At 47.7% G+C, this 23,413-nt stretch overlaps 1 protein-coding gene across 1 annotated transcript in view; it reads right to left on the reverse strand.

Annotated features, from left to right (window-relative positions):
- LOC132782438 (secretory carrier-associated membrane protein 3-like) overlaps positions 1–22,180 on the reverse strand; it is a 59,991-nt gene extending 37,811 nt beyond the window's left edge. Inside the window, exons 1-4 of the mRNA XM_067472439.1 lie at positions 21,835–22,180; positions 18,198–18,275; positions 15,195–15,326; positions 10,564–10,684 (exon numbers count right to left, since the gene is read on the reverse strand). Of these exons, the coding sequence (XP_067328540.1) occupies positions 10,564–10,684; positions 15,195–15,326; positions 18,198–18,275; positions 21,835–21,882 (379 nt within the window). The 5' untranslated portion in view covers positions 21,883–22,180. The remainder of the gene's footprint in view (positions 1–10,563; positions 10,685–15,194; positions 15,327–18,197; positions 18,276–21,834) is intronic.
- Between the last annotated feature and the right edge of the window lie 1,233 nt (positions 22,181–23,413).

The following is a 23,413-nucleotide window of genomic DNA, read 5'->3' on the forward strand; positions in this document are numbered from 1 at the left end:
AGCGCCACTCCGCTGCCCTCCTGTGGACACAATGGGCATTGCAAGCATTTAAGAATGTATTTTTCAATTGCTGTGCTGTAGCGCCCGCTTCTTAGCGCCACTCCGCTGCCCTCCTGTGGACACAATGGGCATTGCAAGCATTTAAGAATGTATTTCCCATTGCTGGGCTGTAGCGCCCGCTCCTTAGCGCCACTCCGCTGCCCTCCTGTGGACACAATGGGCATTGCAAGCATTTAAGAATGTATTTCCCATTGCTTAGCTGTAGCGCCCGCTTTTTAGCGCCACTCCGCTGCCCTCCTGTGGACACAATGGGCATTGCAAGCATTTAAGAATGTATTTCCCATTGCTGGGCTGTAGCGCCCGCTCCTTAGCGCCACTCCGCTGCCCTCCTGTGGACACAATGGGCATTGCAAGCATTTAAGAATGTATTTCCCATTGCTGGGCTGTAGCGCCCGCTCCTTAGCGCCACTCCGCTGCCCTCCTGTGGACACAATGGGCATTGCAAGCATTTAAGAATGTATTTCCCATTGCTGGGCTGTAGCGCCCGCTCCTTAGCGCCACTCCGCTGCCCTCCTGTGGACACAATGGGCATTGCAAGCATTTAAGAATGTACTTCCCATTGCTGGGCTGTACCGCCCGCTCCTTAGCGCCACTCCGCTGCCCTCCTGTGGACACAATGGGCATTGCAAGCATTTAAGAATGTATTTCCCATTGCTTAGCTGTAGCGCCCGCTCCTTAGCGCCACTCCGCTGCCCTCCTGTGGACACAATGGGCATTGCAAGCATTTAAGAATGTATTTCCCATTGCTTAGCTGTAGCGCCCGCTTTTTAGCGCCACTCCGCTGCCCTCCTGTGGACACAATGGGCATTGCAAGCATTTAAGAATGTATTTCCCATTGCTGGGCTGTAGCGCCCGCTCCTTAGCGCCACTCCGCTGCCCTCCTGTGGCCACAATGGGCATTGCAAGCATTTAAGAATGTATTTCCCATTGCTGGGCTGTAGCGCCCGCTCCTTAGCGCCACTCCGCTGCCCTCCTGTGGACACAATGGGCATTGCAAGCATTTAAGAATGTATTTCCCATTGCTGGGCTGTAGCGCCCGCTCCTTAGCGCCACTCCGCTGCCCTCCTGTGGACACAATGGGCATTGCAAGCATTTAAGAATGTACTTCCCATTGCTGGGCTGTACCGCCCGCTCCTTGGCGCCACTCCGCTGCCCTCCTGTGGACACAATGGGCATTGCAAGCATTTAAGAATGTATTTCCCATTGCTGGGCTGTACCGCCCGCTTCTTAGCGCCACTCCGCTGCCCTCCTGTGGACACAATGGGCATTGCAAGCATTTAAGAATGTATTTCCCATTGCTTAGCTGTAGCGCCCGCTCCTTAGCGCCACTCCGCTGCCCTCCTGTGGACACAATGGGCATTGCAAGCATTTAAGAATGTATTTTTCAATTGCTGTGCTGTAGCGCCCGCTCCTTAGCGCCACTCCGCTGCCCTCCTGTGGACACAATGGGCATTGCAAGCATTTAAGAATGTATTTCCCATTGCTGGGCTGTAGCGCCCGCTCCTTAGCGCCACTCCGCTGCCCTCCTGTGGACACAATGGGCATTGCAAGCATTTAAGAATGTATTTCCCATTGCTGGGCTGCAGCGCTCGCTTCTTAGCGCCACTCCGCTGCCCTCCTGTGGACACAATGGGCATTGCAAGCATTTAAGAATGTATTTCCCATTGCTGGGCTGTAGCGCCCGCTTTTTAGCGCCACTCCGCTGCCCTCCTGTGGACACAATGGGCATTGCAAGCATTTAAGAATGTACTTCCCATTGCTGGGCTGTAGCGCCCGCTCCTTAGCGCCACTCCGCTGCCCTCCTGTGGACACAATGGGCATTGCAAGCATTTAAGAATGTATTTCCCATTGCTGGGCTGTAGCGCCCGCTCCTTAGCGCCACTCCGCTGCCCTCCTGTGGACACAATGGGCATTGCAAGCATTTAAGAATGTATTTTTCAATTGCTGTGCTGTAGCGCCCGCTCCTTAGCGCCACTCCGCTGCCCTCCTGTGGACACAATGGGCATTGCAAGCGTTTAAGAATGTATTTCCCATTGCTGGGCTGTAGCGCCCGCTCCTTAGCGCCACTCCGCTGCCCTCCTGTGGACACAATGGGCATTGCAAGCATTTAAGAATGTATTTTTCAATTGCTGTGCTGTAGCGCCCGCTTCTTAGCGCCACTCCGCTGCCCTGCTGTGGACACAATGGGCATTGCAAGCGTTTAAGAATGTATTTCCCATTGCTGGGCTGTAGCGCCCGCTCCTTAGCGCCACTCCGCTGCCCTCCTGTGGACACAATGGGCATTGCAAGCATTTAAGAATGTATTTCCCATTGCTGGGCTGTAGCGCCCGCTCCTTAGCGCCACTCCGCTGCCCTCCTGTGGACACAATGGGCATTGCAAGCATTTAAGAATGTATTTTTCAATTGCTGTGCTGTAGCGCCCGCTCCTTAGCGCCACTCCGCTGCCCTCCTGTGGACACAATGGGCATTGCAAGCATTTAAGAATGTATTTCCCATTGCTGGGCTGTAGCGCCCGCTCCTTAGCGCCACTCCGCTGCCCTCCTGTGGCCACAATGGGCATTGCAAGCATTTAAGAATGTATTTCCCATTGCTGGGCTGCAGCGCCCGCTCCTTAGCGCCACTCCGCTGCCCTCCTGTGGACACAATGGGCATTGCAAGCATTTAAGAATGTATTTCCCATTGCTGGGCTGTAGCGCCCGCTCCTTAGCGCCACTCCGCTGCCCTCCTGTGGACACAATGGGCATTGCAAGCATTTAAGAATGTATTTCCCATTGCTGGGCTGTAGCGCCCGCTCCTTAGCGCCACTCCGCTGCCCTCCTGTGGCCACAATGGGCATTGCAAGCATTTAAGAATGTATTTCCCATTGCTTAGCTGTAGCGCCCGCTTTTTAGCGCCACTCCGCTGCCCTCCTGTGGACACAATGGGCATTGCAAGCATTTAAGAATGTATTTCCCATTGCTGGGCTGCAGCGCCCGCTCCTTAGCGCCACTCCGCTGCCCTCCTGTGGACACAATGGGCATTGCAAGCATTTAAGAATGTATTTCCCATTGCTTAGCTGTAGCGCCCGCTTTTTAGCGCCACTCCGCTGCCCTCCTGTGGACACAATGGGCATTGCAAGCATTTAAGAATGTATTTCCCATTGCTGGGCTGTAGCGCCCGCTCCTTAGCGCCACTCCGCTGCCCTCCTGTGGACACAATGGGCATTGCAAGCATTTAAGAATGTATTTCCCATTGCTGGGCTGTAGCGCCCGCTCCTTAGCGCCACTCCGCTGCCCTCCTGTGGACACAATGGGCATTGCAAGCATTTAAGAATGTATTTCCCATTGCTTAGCTGTAGCGCCCGCTCCTTAGCGCCACTCCGCTGCCCTCCTGTGGCCACAATGGGCATTGCAAGCATTTAAGAATGTATTTCCCATTGCTTAGCTGTAGCGCCCGCTTTTTAGCGCCACTCCGCTGCCCTCCTGTGGACACAATGGGCATTGCAAGCATTTAAGAATGTATTTCCCATTGCTGGGCTGCAGCGCCCGCTCCTTAGCGCCACTCCGCTGCCCTCCTGTGGACACAATGGGCATTGCAAGCATTTAAGAATGTATTTCCCATTGCTTAGCTGTAGCGCCCGCTTTTTAGCGCCACTCCGCTGCCCTCCTGTGGACACAATGGGCATTGCAAGCATTTAAGAATGTATTTCCCATTGCTGGGCTGTAGCGCCCGCTCCTTAGCGCCACTCCGCTGCCCTCCTGTGGACACAATGGGCATTGCAAGCATTTAAGAATGTATTTCCCATTGCTGGGCTGTAGCGCCCGCTCCTTAGCGCCACTCCGCTGCCCTCCTGTGGACACAATGGGCATTGCAAGCATTTAAGAATGTATTTCCCATTGCTGGGCTGTAGCGCCCGCTCCTTAGCGCCACTCCGCTGCCCTCCTGTGGACACAATGGGCATTGCAAGCATTTAAGAATGTATTTCCCATTGCTGGGCTGTAGCGCCCGCTCCTTAGCGCCACTCCGCTGCCCTCCTGTGGACACAATGGGCATTGCAAGCATTTAAGAATGTATTTCCCATTGCTGGGCTGTAGCGCCCGCTTCTTAGCGCCACTCCGCTGCCCTCCTGTGGACACAATGGGCATTGCAAGCATTTAAGAATGTATTTCCCATTGCTGGGCTGTAGCGCCCGCTCCTTAGCGCCACTCCGCTGCCCTCCTGTGGACACAATGGGCATTGCAAGCATTTAAGAATGTATTTCCCATTGCTGGGCTGTAGCGCCCGCTCCTTAGCGCCACTCCGCTGCCCTCCTGTGGACACAATGGGCATTGCAAGCGTTTAAGAATGTATTTTTCAATTGCTGTGCTGTAGCGCCCGCTCCTTAGCGCCACTCCGCTGCCCTCCTGTGGACACAATGGGCATTGCAAGCATTTAAGAATGTACTTCCCATTGCTGGGCTGTAGCGCCCGCTCCTTAGCGCCACTCCGCTGCCCTCCTGTGGACACAATGGGCATTGCAAGCATTTAAGAATGTATTTCCCATTGCTGGGCTGTAGCGCCCGCTCCTTAGCGCCACTCCGCTGCCCTCCTGTGGACACAATGGGCATTGCAAGCATTTAAGAATGTATTTCCCATTGCTGGGCTGTAGCGCCCGCTCCTTAGCGCCACTCCGCTGCCCTCCTGTGGCCACAATGGGCATTGCAAGCATTTAAGAATGTATTTCCCATTGCTGGGCTGCAGCGCCCGCTCCTTAGCGCCACTCCGCTGCCCTCCTGTGGACACAATGGGCATTGCAAGCATTTAAGAATGTATTTCCCATTGCTGGGCTGTAGCGCCCGCTCCTTAGCGCCACTCCGCTGCCCTCCTGTGGACACAATGGGCATTGCAAGCGTTTAAGAATGTATTTTTCAATTGCTGTGCTGTAGCGCCCGCTCCTTAGCGCCACTCCGCTGCCCTCCTGTGGACACAATGGGCATTGCAAGCATTTAAGAATGTACTTCCCATTGCTGGGCTGTAGCGCCCGCTCCTTAGCGCCACTCCGCTGCCCTCCTGTGGACACAATGGGCATTGCAAGCATTTAAGAATGTATTTCCCATTGCTGGGCTGTAGCGCCCGCTCCTTAGCGCCACTCCGCTGCCCTCCTGTGGACACAATGGGCATTGCAAGCATTTAAGAATGTATTTCCCATTGCTGGGCTGTAGCGCCCGCTCCTTAGCGCCACTCCGCTGCCCTCCTGTGGCCACAATGGGCATTGCAAGCATTTAAGAATGTATTTCCCATTGCTGGGCTGCAGCGCCCGCTCCTTAGCGCCACTCCGCTGCCCTCCTGTGGACACAATGGGCATTGCAAGCATTTAAGAATGTATTTCCCATTGCTGGGCTGTAGCGCCCGCTCCTTAGCGCCACTCCGCTGCCCTCCTGTGGACACAATGGGCATTGCAAGCATTTAAGAATGTATTTCCCATTGCTGGGCTGTAGCGCCCGCTCCTTAGCGCCACTCCGCTGCCCTCCTGTGGACACAATGGGCATTGCAAGCATTTAAGAATGTATTTCCCATTGCTGGGCTGTAGCGCCCGCTTTTTAGCGCCACTCCGCTGCCCTCCTGTGGACACAATGGGCATTGCAAGCATTTAAGAATGTATTTCCCATTGCTGGGCTGTAGCGCCCGCTCCTTAGCGCCACTCCGCTGCCCTCCTGTGGACACAATGGGCATTGCAAGCATTTAAGAATGTATTTCCCATTGCTGGGCTGTAGCGCCCGCTCCCTAGCGCCACTCCGCTGCCCTCCTGTGGACACAATGGGCATTGCAAGCATTTAAGAATGTATTTCCCATTGCTGGGCTGTAGCGCCCACTCCTTAGCGCCACTCCGCTGCCCTCCTGTGGACACAATGGGCATTGCAAGCATTTAAGAATGTATTTCCCATTGCTGGGCTGTACCGCCCGCTTCTTAGCGCCACTCCGCTGCCCTCCTGTGGACACAATGGGCATTGCAAGCATTTAAGAATGTATTTCCCATTGCTTAGCTGTAGCGCCCGCTTCTTAGCGCCACTCCGCTGCCCTCCTGTGGACACAATGGGCATTGCAAGCATTTAAGAATGTATTTCCCATTGCTGGGCTGTAGCGCCCGCTTCTTAGCTCCACTCCGCTGCCCTCCTGTGGACACAATGGGCATTGCAAGCATTTAAGAATGTATTTCCCATTGCTTAGCTGTAGCGCCCGCTCCTTAGCGCCACTCCGCTGCCCTCCTGTGGACACAATGGGCATTGCAATCATTTAAGAATGTATTTCCCATTGCTTAGCTGTGTTGTTGTTCATTCATTCAGTCGTCTCCGACTCTTCGTGACCTCGTGGACCAGCCCACGCCAGAGCTCCCTGTCGGCCGTCACCACCCCCAGCTCCTTCAAGGTCAGTCCAGTCACTTCAAGGATGCCATCCATCCATCTTGCCCTAGGTCGGCCCCTCTTCCTTTTGCCTTCCACTTTCCCCAGCATAATTGTTTTCTCTAGGCTTTGCTGTCTCCTCATGATGTGGCCAAAGTACTTCAACTTTGTCTCTAGTATCCTTCCTTCCAGTGAGCAGCCGGGCTTTATTTCCTGGAGAATGGACTGGTTGGATCTTCTCGCAGTCCAAGGCACTCTCAGCACTTTCCTCCAGCACCACAGCTCAAAAGCATCGATCTTCCTTCGCTCAGCCTTCCCTAAGGTCCAGCTCTCACATCCGTAGGTTACTACAGGGAATACCATGGCTTTGACTAGGCGGATCTTTGTTGCCAGTCTGATGTCTCTACTCTTTACTATTTTATCGAGACTGGACATTGCTCTCCTCCCAAGAAGTAAGCGTCTTCTGATTTCCTGGCTACAGTCTGCATCTGCAGTAATCTTTGCACCTAGAAATACAAAGTCTGTCACGGCCTCCACGGTTTCTCCCTCTATTTTCCAGTTGTCAATCATTCTTGTTGCCATAATCTTGGTTTTTTTGACGTTCAGCTGCAACCCGGCTTTTGCGCTTTCTTCTTTCACCTTAATTAGAAGGCTCCTCAGCTCCTCCTCGCTTTCGGCCATCAGAGTGGTGTCATCTGCATATCTGAGGTTGTTAATGTTTCTTCCAGCAATTTTCACCCCAGCTTTGCATTCATCAAGCCCCGCACATCGCATGATGTGTTCTGCATACAAGTTAAAAAGGTTGGGTGAGAGGATGCAGCCTTGCCGGACGCCTTTCCCAATCTTGAACCAGTCTGTTGTTCCGTGGTCAGTTCTTACTGTTGCCACTTGGTCCTTGTACAGATTCCTCAGGAGAGAGACAAGGTGGCTTGGTATGCCCATCCCACCAAGAACTTGCCACAATTTATTATGATCCACACAGTCAAAGGCTTTAGAATAGTCAATGAAGCAGAAGTAGATGTTTTTCTGAAACTCCCTGCCTTTCTCCATTATCCAGCGGATATTGGCAATCTGGTCTCTCGTTCCTCTGCCTTTTCTAAACCCAGCTTGAACATCTGGCAACTCTCGCTCCATGTATTGCTGGAGTCTTCCTTGCAGAATCTTGAGCATTACCTTACTGGCATGAGAAATAAGGGCCACTGTACGGAAGTTGGAGCAGTCTTTCGCATTTCCCTTTTTTGGTATGGGGATGTAAGTTGATTTTTTCCAGTCTGATGGCCATTCTTGTGTTTTCCATATTTGCTGGCATATGGCATGCATCACCTTGACAGCATCATCTTTTAAGATTTTAAACAGTTCAGCTGGGATCCCGTCGTCTCCTGCTGCCTTGTTGTTAGCAATGCTTCTTAAGGCCCATTCAACCTCACTCCTCAGGATGTCTGGTTCTAATTCATTCACCACACCGTCAAAGCTATCCTCGATATTGTTATCCTTCCTATACAGATCTTCTGTATAATCTCGCCACCTTCTCTTGATCTCTTCAGCTTCTGTTAGGTCCCTGCCATCTTTGTTTCTTATCATACCAATTTTTGCCTGAAATTTACCTCCAATGTTTCTAATTTTCTGGAAGAGGTCTCTTGTCCTTCCTATTCTGTTGTCTTCTTCCACTTCCAAGCATTGCTTATTTAAAAATAGTTCCTTGTCTCTTCTGGCTAACCTCTGGAATTGAGCATTTAACTGGGCATATCTCTCCTTATTATCCCTGTTTCCTTTTGCTTTCCTCCTTTCTTGGGCTACTTCCAATGTCTCAGCAGACAACCATTTTGCCTTCTTGGTTTTCTTTTTCTTTGGGACGTACTTTGTTGCCGCCTCCTGAACAATGTCGCGGACTTCTGTCCATAATTCTTCTGGGACTCTGTTTACTAAATCTAGCCCTTCAAATCTGTTCTTCACTTCCACTGTATATTCGCTAGGAATGTTAGTGAGATCATATCTAACTGGTCTGTGTATTTTTCCTGATCTCTTTAGTTTTATTCTAAATTGGGCAATAAGAAGTTCGTGATCTGAGCTACAGTCAGCCCCAGGTCTTGTTTTCACCGACTGGATGGATGTCCGCCACCTTTGGCTGCAAAGGATGTAGTCAATCTGATTTCGGTGCTGACCATCTGGTGAAGTCCATGTATAAAGCCGTCTTTTAGGTTGTTGGAAGAGAGTGTTTGTTATACACAGCGAGTTTTCCTGGCAAAATTCTATCAGCCTGCGTCCCGCTTCATTTTGTTCTCCCAGACCATGCTTGCCTGTGATCCCTGTTGTTATTTGACTTCCCACCTTGGCATTCCAGTCTCCTGTAATGAAAATAATGTCTCTTTTTGGTGTATTATCCAGTAGGTCCTGCAGATCCTCATAGAACTGATCTACTTCTGCTTCTTCAGCAGCTGTGGTTGGGGCGTATATTTGGATCACTGTAATGTTGAAAGGCTTTCCTTGCACTCGAATTGAGATCATTCTGTCATTTTTTGGGTTGTATCCAAGCACTGCTTTAGCGAATTTCTTATTAATTATGAAGGCTACTCCATTTCTTCTATGTTCCTCTTGTCCACAGTAGTAGATCTGGTTGGAAGATGGGACTCCCAGGTCGGAAGATGGCCAAAATGCTACTGGGGAGGAGCAGAGGATAAGTTCAACTAGCCCCAGATGTGATGACGCAGCTAGCTCAAAGCCGAAAGGAAGGCTAGCGGCCGACGGTACTGGAGGCGAACGACGAATCCGATGCTCTAAAGATCAACACACCATAGGAACCTGGAATGTAAGATCTATGAGCCAGGGCAAATTGGATGTTGTTATTGGTGAGATGTCAAGACTAAAGATAGACATTCTGGGGGTCAGCGAACTGAAATGGACTGGAATGGGCCACTTCACATCAGAAGATCTGCTTAGCTGTAGCGCCCGCTTTTTAGCGCCACTCCGCTGCCCTCCTGTGGACACAATGGGCATTGCAAGCATTTAAGAATGTATTTCCCATTGCTGGGCTGTAGCGCCCGCTTTTTAGCGCCACTCCGCTGCCCTCCTGTGGACACAATGGGCATTGCAAGCATTTAAGAATGTATTTCCCATTGCTTAGCTGTAGCGCCCGCTTTTTAGCGCCACTCCGCTGCCCTCCTGTGGACACAATGGGCATTGCAAGCATTTAAGAATGTATTTCCCATTGCTGGGCTGTAGCGCCCGCTCCTTAGCGCCACTCCGCTGCCCTCCTGTGGACACAATGGGCATTGCAAGCATTTAAGAATGTATTTCCCATTGCTGGGCTGTACCGCCCGCTCCTTAGCGCCACTCCGCTGCCCTCCTGTGGACACAATGGGCATTGCAAGCATTTAAGAATGTATTTCCCATTGCTGGGCTGTAGCGCCCGCTTCTTAGCGCCACTCCGCTGCCCTCCTGTGGACACAATGGGCATTGCAAGCATTTAAGAATGTATTTCCCATTGCTTAGCTGTAGAGCCCGCTTCTTAGCGCCACTCCGCTGCCCTCCTGTGGACACAATGGGCATTGCATCCGTTTAAGAATGTATTTCCCTTTGCTTAGCTGTAGTGCCTGCTCCTTGGCGCCCCTCTGCTGCCCTCCACAGGACACAATAGGAATTGCTACTGTGTAAAAACACAACAATCCAGTAATTCCAGCCACAAAACCCTTCAACATCATCATAATAATGTATTGTCGAAGGCTTTCATGGCTGGAATCACTGGGTTGTTGTAGGTTCTTTCGGGCTTTATGGCCATGTTCTTTAGAACCATTTAGAACCATGGATTGCTCATGCTTTATTATTATTATTATTATTATTATTATTAGGCACGGGCAATCCATGGTTCTAAATGGTTCTAAAGTACTTACAAAATCGGTTCTGTCATAAAAATCGCCAATAATGAAATAATAATAAAGATTTGAAAGTTTTGTTAGAGTTCTGAAATTTTCACCACCAGAACTTTAGCAACAGCTTTAGAAGCAAAGCACCAGCTTCAGCAACACTTTAGAAGCAAAGCACCGGCACTGGTTTTGTAAGTACTTTAGAATCATTTAGAACCATGGGTTGCCCATGCCTTATTATTATTATTATTATTATTATTATTAATGTGGCCCTCGCCGCTGTACTTGCTCCACCACCCAAAGCGGCATTCTGTAGTTCTCGCTCCCTCCTGTCCAACTCCTCCGCTTTGCGGTTCAGCTCTTCCTGGCGCTTCAAGAGTTCAGCCGTGGCGGCCGCTGTCGAGTCCTAATAGAAAACACGATAGGAGGAACCAAAGGCAATACACACAAAACGCACATATATAGGATGAGGGACATCTGGCTTGAAAATACTCATTGAGAAAGGGATCTGGGATTCTGAGGCCGCGGGCGATGCAATGGGTTAATCCCTTGTACTGCTGAACTGCTGACATGAAGGTCAGCAGTTCGAATCCACGGGACGGGGTGAGCTCCTGCTATTAGCACCAGCTCCTGCCAACCCAGCAGTTCAAAAACATGTAAATGTGAGTAGATCAATAAACTGTTGAGCCACTGAACTTGTTGACCTGAAGGTTGGCAATTCGAATCTGTAGGTCGGGGTGAGCTTCTGTTCTTAAACCCAGCTCCTGCCAACCTATTTATTTATTTATTTATTTCAAAGTTTTCTATACCGAGCTTCTCACCTCTTAGAGGGACTCAGCCCGGTTTACAACCATAAAAACATACAATCAGTAAAATATCATAGTTCATAATTACAATAACACATTTAAAATAACAACTATATTTAAAACTACGGTGGTCAGTCGTATACCTCATCTTCCATCCACAATCCTAGGGTGCTGTCTCATTCATCGAAAGCCTGTCTCCACAACCACGTCTTCACCCGTTTCCTGAATGTCAGGATAGACGAGGTGGTTCTGACCTCCAGTGGGAGAGAGTTCCAGAGTCGCGGGGCCACCACCGAGAAGGCCCTGTCCCTCGTCCCCACCAGGCGCGCTTGTGAGGCCGGTGGGACCGAGAGCAGGGCCTCTGCAGACGATCTTAGTAATCTTAGCAGTTCAAAAACATGCAAATGTGAGTAGATCAATAGGTACTGCCTCAGAGGGAAAAGGCAAAAAGATGCTCCATGAGGTCATGCCAACCACATGACCAGGAGGTGTCTAAGGACAATGCCACCTCCTTGGCTTGGAAATGGAGATGAGCATCGCCTCCAGAGCCGGAAATGAAAGGAGGAGCCTTTGCCTTTGTCTGTGTATTTGTGTTTCTGTGTATTTTATTGTAACAAGGCACTAAATGTTTGCCTGTGTCTGTTTAAATGGTGTAATCTGCTCTGAACGGAATATAAATAAAGTGTTATTATGATTATTATTTAGCAGACTCCAACTGGAACATGAGCCAACACTGGGATGTGGCAGCCTTGAGGATTGTACTGTAGTTCAACAACAATAATAAAAATAATTTATTTATTTATTTCATAATAATATGTTATTATTGTCATTGTTAATATTATAATTTCTTAGTATTTTATATTAGTAAAATAATAACGACAACAATAATAATTTTATGCTGTACCCTGTCTTGAGGCTTCCACTGTGCTTCTATTATTATTATTATTATTTCATTAATATAAAATAATATTATTATTATTAATAATAATGTTATGCTGTACCCTGTCTTGAGGATCCACTGTGCTTCTATTATTATTATTATTATTATTATTATTATTATTGCACTAATATAATAATAATAATTTTATGCTATACCCTGTCTTGAGGCTTCCACTGTGCTTCTATTATTATTATTATTATTATTATTTCACTAATGTATAATAATAATAATAATTTTATGCTGTACCCTGTCTTGAGGCTTCCACTGTGCTTCTATTATTATTATTATTATTATTTCACTAATGTATAATAATAATAATAATTTTATGCTGTACCCTGTCTTGAGGCTTCCACTGTGTGCTATTATTATTATTATTATTATTATTATATATTAGTGAAATAATAATAGTAATAGTAATAGAAGCACAGTAGAAGCCTCAAGACAGGGTACATCATAACAATATAATAATAATAGTAATAATAATAATTTTATGCTGTAACCTGTCTTGAGGCTTCCACAGTGCTTCTATTAATATTATTATTATTTCACTAATATAAAATCATCATCATCATCATCATCATCATCATCATCATTTTATGCTGTACCGTCTTGAGGCTTCCACTGTGCTTCTATTGTTGTTGTTATTATTATTATTATTTCACTAATATATAATAATAATAATTTTATGCTGTACTGTGTCTTGAGGCTTCTACTACTACTACTACTACTACTACTATTATTATTATTATTATTATTATTTAAGTAATAATAATAATAATAATAATTTTATGCTGTACCCTGTCTTGATGCTTCCACTGTGCTTCTATTATTATTATTATTATTATTATTATTATTATTATTATTAAAAAAAGGCAAATGCGATTTCAAGCTGCATTTGATATCGAGCTCTTTTTGTGGGGTCCTCCCGGCGGGGGAGATCCCTGAAGACCGCTAATGGGGTCTTTGACCTTGGTGAGCAGCCAGCGAGAGCCAATTGAAAACGCAAAATTATTTAAGAATTAATCTCACCAGGCTGAAGAGGTATCCAGTGACCGAAGCGTTTATTGTGATTCAGCTGAGATCAGATGCGTTACAGGAATAATTTCACCGTAAGCATACGGTACAGAGGTTTTCCGGCATTTTTATACATACAGAACAAAGGAAAAATCAGTTTGAAACTCCCGCCCACCCTCCGTCAGCTGGCTTCGCCCTGATTGGCTGGCCCTGGAACAGCTGGGAGGAGGCTTGGCCGCATGTCCCGCCCCTTGACCAACCAGCGAGCGCTGCCGCCTCCAGGGGGCCAATTGGAGCCTTCCTAGCGCCTCCGAAGATGGTCCAATCAGCAGCCAGGAGGCGGGACTCAGCTTGACAGCTCAGGGGAGGCGGGATACCCAGGAGGCGTCCGCCAGCTGATTGCTGAGCCTTTGTTTGTCAACGGGGTGACAGACGGAAGAAACAAAAGAGTTTCCTGGTCTGTTGATGAGATCTGGAGGAAATATGAAAAGGAGCTGATGATGGTATTTGGATCTCAAAACTCTGTAAACAGGGGAGCCCTGTAAACAAAGGAACTGCACAAATACCAAAGGTTGAGTTAATCATCCTTTTACCGGAGTTTCTGTTGACTTATCTCTCAGTCCATTGTCTGCTCTGAAAATGAACCTCAAGATAAGATCAACTGCGGCCATGCAGATGCAAATATGGATTTACTTTTGAGGAAATAGGATTTCCTCTTGACAGTAACCTCAGGTCACATTCCTTTTTGGGGCAAGGTTCAGAGGGGAAAAAAGGTGGGGAGGAGGGTCAGGGTACATTTCATATGATTGATTTCTATACATCTCATCATGCTTCATATCCTTTATACATTCCATAAATGAATCCCCCATCCCCAACCCAGCAAAGTTTATTAAAGACAATAATGTTTGGCAATAAAGATATTTCATTTCCATTTGAATCTTCCTGGCGAAGGCACACGCAGGCAGAGGCTGCTTGTTCTTCCTGACAAGCCCGGTCCGGGGTTTAGGTCCAGAAATGTGGCAGGGAAACAGTCCAAGGCAAGGAGGCAGAAAGTCAATCAGTGAGGGCAAAAGAGTCCGAAGAAAAGGTTCCCTGGTAGTGACATGTGGGGCAATGTCCTTTGAAAACTGTATCTCCCAGTCGGGTCCCGGGACCCATGCCTGGCCCCCTCCCCAGGGCCTCTTGGGGCAACCACCGTGGGTCTCAGGCTGCTGGAAGCAACGAGGATTGAGTACTGCCGCGGCGAAGCAGAAAGCCCAGCCAGACTGACAATCAGCTGTTTCTCTGCAAGATAAAATACTCAGAGCAAAACTAATTTTTTTCCCGGGTGAAGGAGCCCAAAACAGAGAAAAGGAGATGACAGTTAGTCTTGAAATTAGTTGTAGAAAAATACAAAATTAGAACGGCGGCGATCCGCCATCTTAGGTGTTTTTCGCGGATACGGGGGTTTGTAATGGCGGTTTCCGTATCCGCGGTCCCGCCGATCGCAGATTTGGGGTCCGGGCGGCACCTGGAGGCGCCTCCCGCGGGCTCACGGCTCTCCGGAGCCCAGAAAGTGGGTTTATGAGTGTGTTACTTAGTTAGAGCCAAGAAAGGATACAAAGAAGCATGCGGAAAGATAGAAAGTTGCGAGTTTCAAGTACTTTATTGGGGGGAAAGATACAAAGTAAAGGGAAGGGGAAGGCTAGTCGGATCTGCAGGCATTCCTGGTCTTTGAGCTAGCGGCTGGGGCACATTCCGTCTGTTGGCCGCAAAAGCTTGGTCCGGGAACTGCGGAACTCTCTGCTGCAGCTCACACCAATGTGAAGGCGGGGCTCCCTGCCGCTCTCGGGCTCACATTGATAGGAATCCGTGTTGAGATTGAGGGAAGCCATGGCCCCAATTTATTTTGCTTTGGTCAGACCTCACTCGGAATAATGCTGTGTTCAACTCCAGGAAAAGAGAGTCCACCTAAACATTAAGAAGAACTTCCTGACAGTAAGAGCTGTTCAGCCATGAAATATGCTGCCTGGGAGTCCTTCTCTGGCTGGCTGGCCATCTGTTGGGAGGGCTTTGATTGTGCATTCTCACAATCAAATGAGATTTGGGGGGGGGGGGTTGGACTGGATGTCCCTTGGGGCCTGCTCCAACTCGATGATTTCTATTATTCTTGTTACCTGAGTGCCGTAAGAGCCATAGTTCCTGGGCTCCGTGGGGCTGAGCTTCTTGGCTGGCTGCAACACAGGCGCTGGCGTCACGGGAGGAGCCGTTGGAGCTGAGGCTGGGGGCTCATACGGAGGAGCGGGCTGCTGCAAAAGGGATCAGAGGAAATGTCGTTAAAAGTTCACAAACCTGAACAATAATAAAAACTATTTATATACCGCTCCATCTCCCCGAGGGGACTCAGAGCTGTTTCCAAATCACATCATCAATACATACAGAGTAAACAACATAAACATAAGATTAACAAAGGTGTTGCTGGGGGACTCCTGCTCGGCCCCAAAGCCATTGTCCTGGGCTCAGTATTGTCCCCCATGTTGTTTAACATCTACATGAAGCCGTTGGGCGAGATCATCCGGAGTTTTGGAGTTCGATGCCATCTGTATGCAGATGACATCTAACTCTATCACTCATTTCCACCAGATGCTAAGGAGGCTGTCCAAGTCCTGGCTGCTGTGATGGTCTGTATGAGAGCGAGCAAACTGAAGTTGAATCCAGACAAGACAGAGGTCCTCCTGGTCAGTTGCAAGGCCAAAAGGTATAGGGTCACAACCTGTGCTGGATGGGGTTACACTCCCCTTGAAGACCCAGGTTCGCAGCTTGGGGGTCTTCCTGGACTCATCACTGAGCCTGGAATCCCAGGTTGCAGCGGTGGCTAGGGGTGCTTTCGCACAACTAAAATTGTGTGGCAGCTGCGCCCGTACCTTGGGAAGTCAGAATGGTGGTGGTCCACGCTCTTGTTACATCTAGGATAGACTACTGCAACACACTCTACATGGGGTTACCCTTGAAGACTGCTTCAAATAGTCCAACGAGAGGCAGCCAGGTTAATAACTGGGGTGGCATACAGGGAGCATACAACTTCCATGTTACGCCAGCTCCACTGGCTGCCGGTTTGCTACCGGGCACAATTCTAAGTACTGGCTTTGGCTTATAAAGCCCTGAACGGTCCCGGCCCAGATTACCTGTCCGAATGCATCTTTCCCTATGAATTGCGGAGATTAAGATCCTCCAGGGAGGCCCTGCTTTCGTTGTAAATTGGCCTCCCCACATAAGCAGTACCTATATTTCCTATTTGACAGAGGCAACTGTTTTTCGGGCTGCAAAGGTTGACAGCAAGCTACACACATTGTTCGGAAGCTCACTCCGACATTTTTATTTATATAGATATTATATTATATTACTAGCTGTCCCCTGCCACGCATTGCTGTGACCCAGTCTGTGTATATGTGTATATGTGTGTGTATTTGTTTATATGTGTGCTTGTGTATATATGTGGTTTTGCGCATGCGTTATAACGTATTTTTTGGGGGCGGGGTTGGCTTTTTAAGTCTCTTCTGCTATTTTTTTCATTGTTTTTATGAGTGGTCACTTGTTGGCCTGGTAGGTGTCTTGTGTCCAAATTTGGTCCCAGTTCGTCCAGTGGTTTTTGAGTTATGTTAATCCCACAAACTACCGTTACATTTTTATTTATATAGATACTAGCTGTACCCGCCATGCGTTGCTGTGGCAAACCTTCCCTCCCTCTTTTTCTCTCTCCTTCCTTCCCTCCCTCTTTCCTTCTTTCCCTCTTTTTCTTTCTCTTCTTTCTTCCTTCTCTACCTGTTTCTTTTCTCGCTTCCTTTGCTGTTTAGTTTCATCCTTCCTTGTCTGCTTCCTTCCTTCCTTCTTCTGTTCCTTCTCTCCTTCCTTCCTTCTTTTACTTTTTTATTTCCTTCTCTCTTTCCTTCCTTCTCTACCTTTCTTTCTTTCCTTCTCTCCTTCTTTCCCTCCTCCTCTCTTTCCTTCCTTCTCTATCTTCCTTTCCTTCTCTCCTTCTTTCCCTCCTCTCCCCTTCCTTCCTGCTCCGTGTTTTTCGGGTATTGTGCGTTTGTGTTCTTGCGTATTGGTGTTTTGAGGGTTCTTGGTCATACCTTGGGGGAAGAGGTATTAGCAGGGCAAATGTGGTGAGATTTCGTCTGGTGGTTAGCCATTTTTGACCGCCTAATTACAACCTTAAGGTTCTTATATATATAGATTAATTATAAGCACAGTGCAGGAGACAAGATGCGTTGAGTCCAGGAGGACCCCCAAGCTACAGACCTTCGCCTTCAGAGGGAGTGTAACCCTGTCCAGCACAGGTTGCCACCAATATCCTGGTCGCCCCGCGACTGATCAGGAGGACCTCTGTCTTATCTGGTTTGAACTTCAACAAACCTCTGAAGATAGTTGCCACAGATGCAGGCAAAACATCCGAGAGAATGCTACTGGAACATCGCCATACAGGCCTTAAAACTTGCAGCAACTCAGTGATTCCAGCCATGAAAGCCTTTGACAACACATCAAGGGTCTGGAGAACAAGCCCTATGAGGAGCGGCTTAAGGAGCTGGGCATGTTTAGCCTGGAGAAGAGAAGGCTGAGAGGAGATATGAGAGCCATGTATAAATATGAGAGAAGAAGCCACAGGGAGGAGGGAGCAAGCTTGTTTTCTGGTTCCCTGGAGACTAGGACGCGGAACAATGGCTTCAAACTACAAGAAAGGAGATTCCATCTGAACATGAGGAAAAACTTCCTGACTCTGAGAGCCGTTCAGCAGTGGAACTCTCTGCCCCAGAGTGTGGCGGAGGCTCCTTCTTTGGAAGCTTTTAAACAGAGGCTGGATGGCCATCTGTCAAGGGTGATTTGAATGCAAAATTCCTGCTTCTTGGCAGGGGGTTGGACTGGATGGCCCATGAGGTCTCTTCCAACTCTTTGATTCTATGATTTACAGTTTCTGTTTTTAAGTAGAGTGGACTGCCATCTGTCAGGAGGGCTTTGATTGTGTTCTTTCTGCCTGACAGAAGGGTTCAGGACCGGATAGCCCTGTGGTCTCCCAATTCGGGGATTCTAAAATTCCTTTTTGCAAGATTAATAAGTAGTTTATCATTCTCTGCTTCACACATATATCAAAACTGGCTTTTCCGATGGAGTGACGTACTTACCCCGGGTTTGTCAAACGGATTGTAGACGTCCAGAGTGGCATATTCCGAAGTGGGCCTGTGCTGGATGACAGCAGGGTCCTAATGGAAAGAGGAATCGAAACTTTAGACTCATTGCTAGTTGCCGTTTACAGGAAGCTAGGCAGAGCAAAGTCACCGTTCTTCAAAAAAATATATATGTGTGGCATAGGAAAGAAATGAAAGTGGCCATTACTAAGCCAATGATGGATTTCGAATATTTATTTATTTCCCCTATTTATATACCTCCCCTCTCAGCCCGAAACCTGACTCAGCACATAGAACAGCCATGGGCAAACTTGGGCCCTCCAGGTGTTTTGGACTTCATCTCCCACAATTCCTAACAGCCGATAGGCTGTTAGGAATTGTGGGAGTTGGAGTCCAAAACACCTGGAGGGCCCAAGTTTGCCCAGGATGACATAGAAGATGGTTTTGTAAGGCAACAGATCACAGGAGCTGTCTTCATAGACCTGTCAGCGGCTTATGATACTGTAAACCACCACCTCCTCCTGAGAAAAATGTATAGTATCACAAAGGACTACCACCTCACCTGCGCTTGCTACAAAACAGGAGCTTTTTTGTTGAGTTCCAGGGCCAGAGAAGCAGATGGCGGAAACAGAAGAACGGCCTGCATCTGTGGCTTGCTCCATCAATGTTCAACATCTACACAAATGACCAGCCACTGCCAGAAGGGATGGAGAGTTTCATCTATGCTGATGATCATGCCATCACCGCTCAAGCAGGGAGCTTTGAGATGGTTGAACAGAAGCTCTCCGAAGCTCTGGGTGCTCTTACTGCCTATTACAGGGAAAACCAGCTGATCCCTAACCCATCTAAAACACAGACATGCGCCTTTCACCTTAAGAACAGACAAGCATCCTGAGCTCTGAAGATCACCTGGGAAGGAATCCCACTGGAGCATTGCAGCGCACCCAAATACCTGGGAGTCACTCTGGACCGTGCTCTTACCTATAAGAAGCACTGCCTGAATATCAAGCAAAAAGTGGGTGCTAGAAACAATAGCATACGAAAGAAGGAGCCTCCACCACACTCCGGGGCAGAGAGTTCCACTGCTGAACGGCTCTCACAGTCAGGAAGTTCTTCCTCATGTTCAGATGGAATCTCCTTCAAACTACAAGAAAGGAGATTACATCTGAACATGAGGAAGAACTTCCTGACTGTGAGAGCCGTTCAGCAGTGGAACTCTCTGCCCCGGAGTGTGGTGGAGGCTCCTTCTTTGGAAGCTTTTAAACAGAGGCTGGATGGCCATCTGTCAGGGGTGATTTGAATGCAATATTCCTGCTTCTTGGCAGAATGGGGTTGGACTGGATGGCCCATGAGGTCTCTTCCAACTCTTTGATTCTATGATTCTATGACTGGCACAACCTAGGGATCACAACCAGACACAGTGAAGACATCTGCCCTTGCGCTGTGCTACTCTGCTGCTGAGTATGCATGCCCAGTGTGGAACACATCTCACCACGCTAAAACAGTGGATGTGGCTCTTAATGAGACATGCCACATTATCACGGGGTGTCTGCACCCTACACCACTGGAGAAATTACACTGTTTAGATGGTATTGCACCACCTGACATCTGCCGGAAAGTAGCAGCCAATAGTGAAAGGACCAAGGCAGTGACATCTCCAGCTCATCCCTTGTTTGGGTATCAGCCAGCACGTCAACGACTTAAATCAAGAAATAGTTTTCTAAGATCTACAGAGACACTCGCTGGAACACCTTAGCAAGCGAGAGTCCAAAAGTGGCAGGCTCAAACCCAGAACCTCAACCAATGGCTGATACCAATCGAGAGACTCCCCCCTGGGCACAGAGGACTGGGCGACTTGGGAGGCGCTGAACAGACTGCACTCTGGCACCACGAGATGCAGAGCCAACCGTAAGAAATGGGGCCACAAAGTGGAATCCTCGACATGTGAGTGTGGAGAGGAGCAAACCACTGACCACCTGCTGCAATGCACCCTGAGCCCTGCCACATGCACAATGGAGGACCTTCTTATAGTAACACCAGAGGCACTCCAAGTGGCCAGATACTGGTCAAAGGGCATCTAATCAACTACCAAGCTTGCAAACTTGTGATTTTTTTTCATTTGGGAGTTGCAGTTGCTGGGATTCATAGTTCACCTACAATCAAAGAGCATTCTTCTCTAGATCAGCCTTCTGGACGCATTAGCTGCTCTCCTTCCACCTTTGGAGCCAAGCCCAGTGTTTGGAGAACTGGCTGTTCATTGTAACGTTGACTCCTCTCTCTCCTTGCTCTCAATCAGCTTTGCGTAATATTTGCCCTCCGTGACTACGGTATCTTTCAAGGAGATAAAAGGCAACCTCTCTGTTGCGTTCTGCTATTGTCTGCCCCACACATATCATACAACTCGAGTTGCTTCTCCCCAAGACAAGGCACAATTGGAATACAGCAAAGCAGATCCCATGATGTGTCCTATGGGATACTCTGCCCAAATATCTGTGTCTTGGATTCATCGCTGAGCCTGGAAGCCCGGGTCTCGGCGGTGACCAGGGGAGCATTTGCACGGTTAAAAATTGTGCGCCAGCTGCGCCCGTACCTTGGGAAGTCTGACTTGGCCACGGTAGTCCATGCTCTGGTTACATCCTGTATAGACTACTGCAACGCTCTCTACATGGGGCTGCCATTGAAGACTACTCTGAAGCTTCAAATGGTCCAACGCTCGGCAGCCAGGATGCTAACATGAGCGGCACTCAGGGAGCATACAATTCCTCTGTTGCGCCAGCTCCACTGGCTGCCAATTTGCTACCGGGCACAATTCAAAGTGACTGTCCGAATGGGTCTCCTCCTATGAACCAGCTAGGACATTAAGATCATCTTGGTCCCGCCGGCATCACAAGCACACTTGGCGGGGACGAGAGACAGGGCCTTCTCAGTGGTGGCTCCTCGGCTGTGGAACACCCTTCCTACAGATACCAGATCGGCTCTCCCCTCCAGAGAGCACTGTGGATTCAAACAATGATGGATCTGGATCAAACTTGGCATGAATATTCAATATGCCCAAATATGAACACTGGTGAAGTTCGAGGAAAATAGACCTTGACATTTTGATAGTTGCTGGGATTTATAGTTCACCTACAACCAAAGAGCATTCAGAAGCCCACCAACGATAGAATTAGGCCAAACTTCCCACACAGAACTCCCATGACCAACAGAAAATACTGCCTGTGATGGTCTTTGGCGACCCCTCTGACACCCCCTCGCCACCCCTCCAGGGATCCCGACCCCCAGATTGAGAACCACTCTCTTAGACTAAGATACATAGTAACACAATAATGTTACAATAACACAATAACACAATAGTAATATAGTATAGTAGGATAATAATAATAGTACAATATTATTATGGTAGGATAATAATAATGAATAATAATATAACTAAAGTTCCAGATTAGACTCTTAGTTACTAAGATATATAGTAACACAATAATAACACAATAATAATATAGTATGGTAGGATAATAATCATATAAAACATCATAATAGGATAATCTATATATATAAAAATGGAAAGGGTGTTCAACGGGACGGCAAAACGCGGAAACCCCCCGACAAAAACTCACCAAATTTGCCATGCACATACCTCAACCCACAAGGTATGCACAACGCGAATCAAAATTCCAAACAACATTTCAACAAACTCACAATTACAAAAACCAACTGAGCATGCTCAGTGCCCAGGGGAGGAAGTACACATGCAATGCACTCTGGGAACTGTAGTTCTAGAACGCAGCCTGCTCGCTGGGGGCCAGGATGCTGTGCGAACGGAGAAAGGAAGGAAGGAAAGGAAGGAAGGAAGAAAGGGAGGGAGGGAAGTTGAGAAGGTATATGAAAGAAGAAAGGTAGGAAAGAAAGAATACAGAGAGAAAAGGAGGATGGGAAAGAAGGGAGAAAGGAAGGAAGGAAGGAAAGAAAAGGAAGGAAGGAGGGAAGGTGTATGAAGGAAGGAAGGAGAAGTTGAGAAGGTATATGAAAGAAGAAAGGTAGGAAAGGAGGAATAAAGAGAGAGAAGGAGGATGGGAAAGAAGGGAGAAAGGAAGGAAGGAGGAAAGGAAAGAAAGATAGAAAAAAAGAAGAAAGGGAAGGGGAAGGGAAGGTGTCGGAAGGAATGAAGGGGAATTTGGGAAGGGGAAGAGAGGGAAAAAAGCGAAGGAAGAAGAGAAAGGGAGGAAAGAAAAGAAAGAAAGAAAAGGAAGTCTGGAAGTCAAGAGCGAAGGAAGGAAGGAAAGAGATAGAGAGGAAAGAAAGGAGAGAAAGAGGAAGGAAAATAAAAAGGGAGGAGGAAGGAAAGAGGAAGAGAAGGAAGGAGAGAAGGAAAGAAAAAAGGGAGGAAAGACGGAGCAAAGGAAGAAGAGAAAGAAGGAGAGAAAGAGGGAGGGAAGGAAAGAAATAAAGAGAAGGAAGGATGGGAGCAAAAAGCTAAGGAAGGAAGTAAACAGGTAGAGAAGGAAGAAAGGAAAGAAGAAAAGGAAATGAAGGAAAGAGTGAAAGAAGGAGAGAAAGAGGGAGAGAAGGTTGGCCACAGCAACATGTGGCGGGTAAAGCTAGTATAATAATAATAATAAGAATAATAATAAGAAGAAGAATACTTTAAAATAATATAATACGGTATTATGAAGCAGTGATTTAGATCAACAGTCGAGCAGATAAGGAAGGTCCTGCCTGGCAAGCATTGACACACAACTAAAGTTCTAGATTAGACTCTTAGATACTAAGGACACAATAATAACACAATAATAATACAGTATGGTAGGATAATAATAATACAATACATCATAATAGTATAATATATATAAATAAAAATGTAGTGTTCGTTTGTGGGAATAACAGAACTCAAAAACCACTGGACGAATTGACACCAAATTTGGACACAAGACTCCTAACAACCCAATGTATGTCCTTCACTCAAAAAAATTGCTTTTGTTATTTGGGAGTTGTAGTTGCTGAGATTTATGGTTCACCTACAACCAAAGAGTATTCTGAACCCCACCAACGATGGAATTTAACCAAACTTGGCACACAGTTCTCCCATGACCAACAGAAAATACTGGAAGGGTTTAGTGGGCAGTGTCCTTTGGTTTTGGAGTTGTAGTTCATCTACATCCAGAGATCACTGTGCACTGTGCACCCCTCTCCGCTCAGGGCCATGCCTCCCTCGCTCT

This window comes from Anolis sagrei, chromosome 12, assembly GCF_037176765.1.
Source record: "Anolis sagrei isolate rAnoSag1 chromosome 12, rAnoSag1.mat, whole genome shotgun sequence".
In the NCBI taxonomy this organism is placed as follows: domain Eukaryota; kingdom Metazoa; phylum Chordata; class Lepidosauria; order Squamata; family Dactyloidae; genus Anolis; species Anolis sagrei.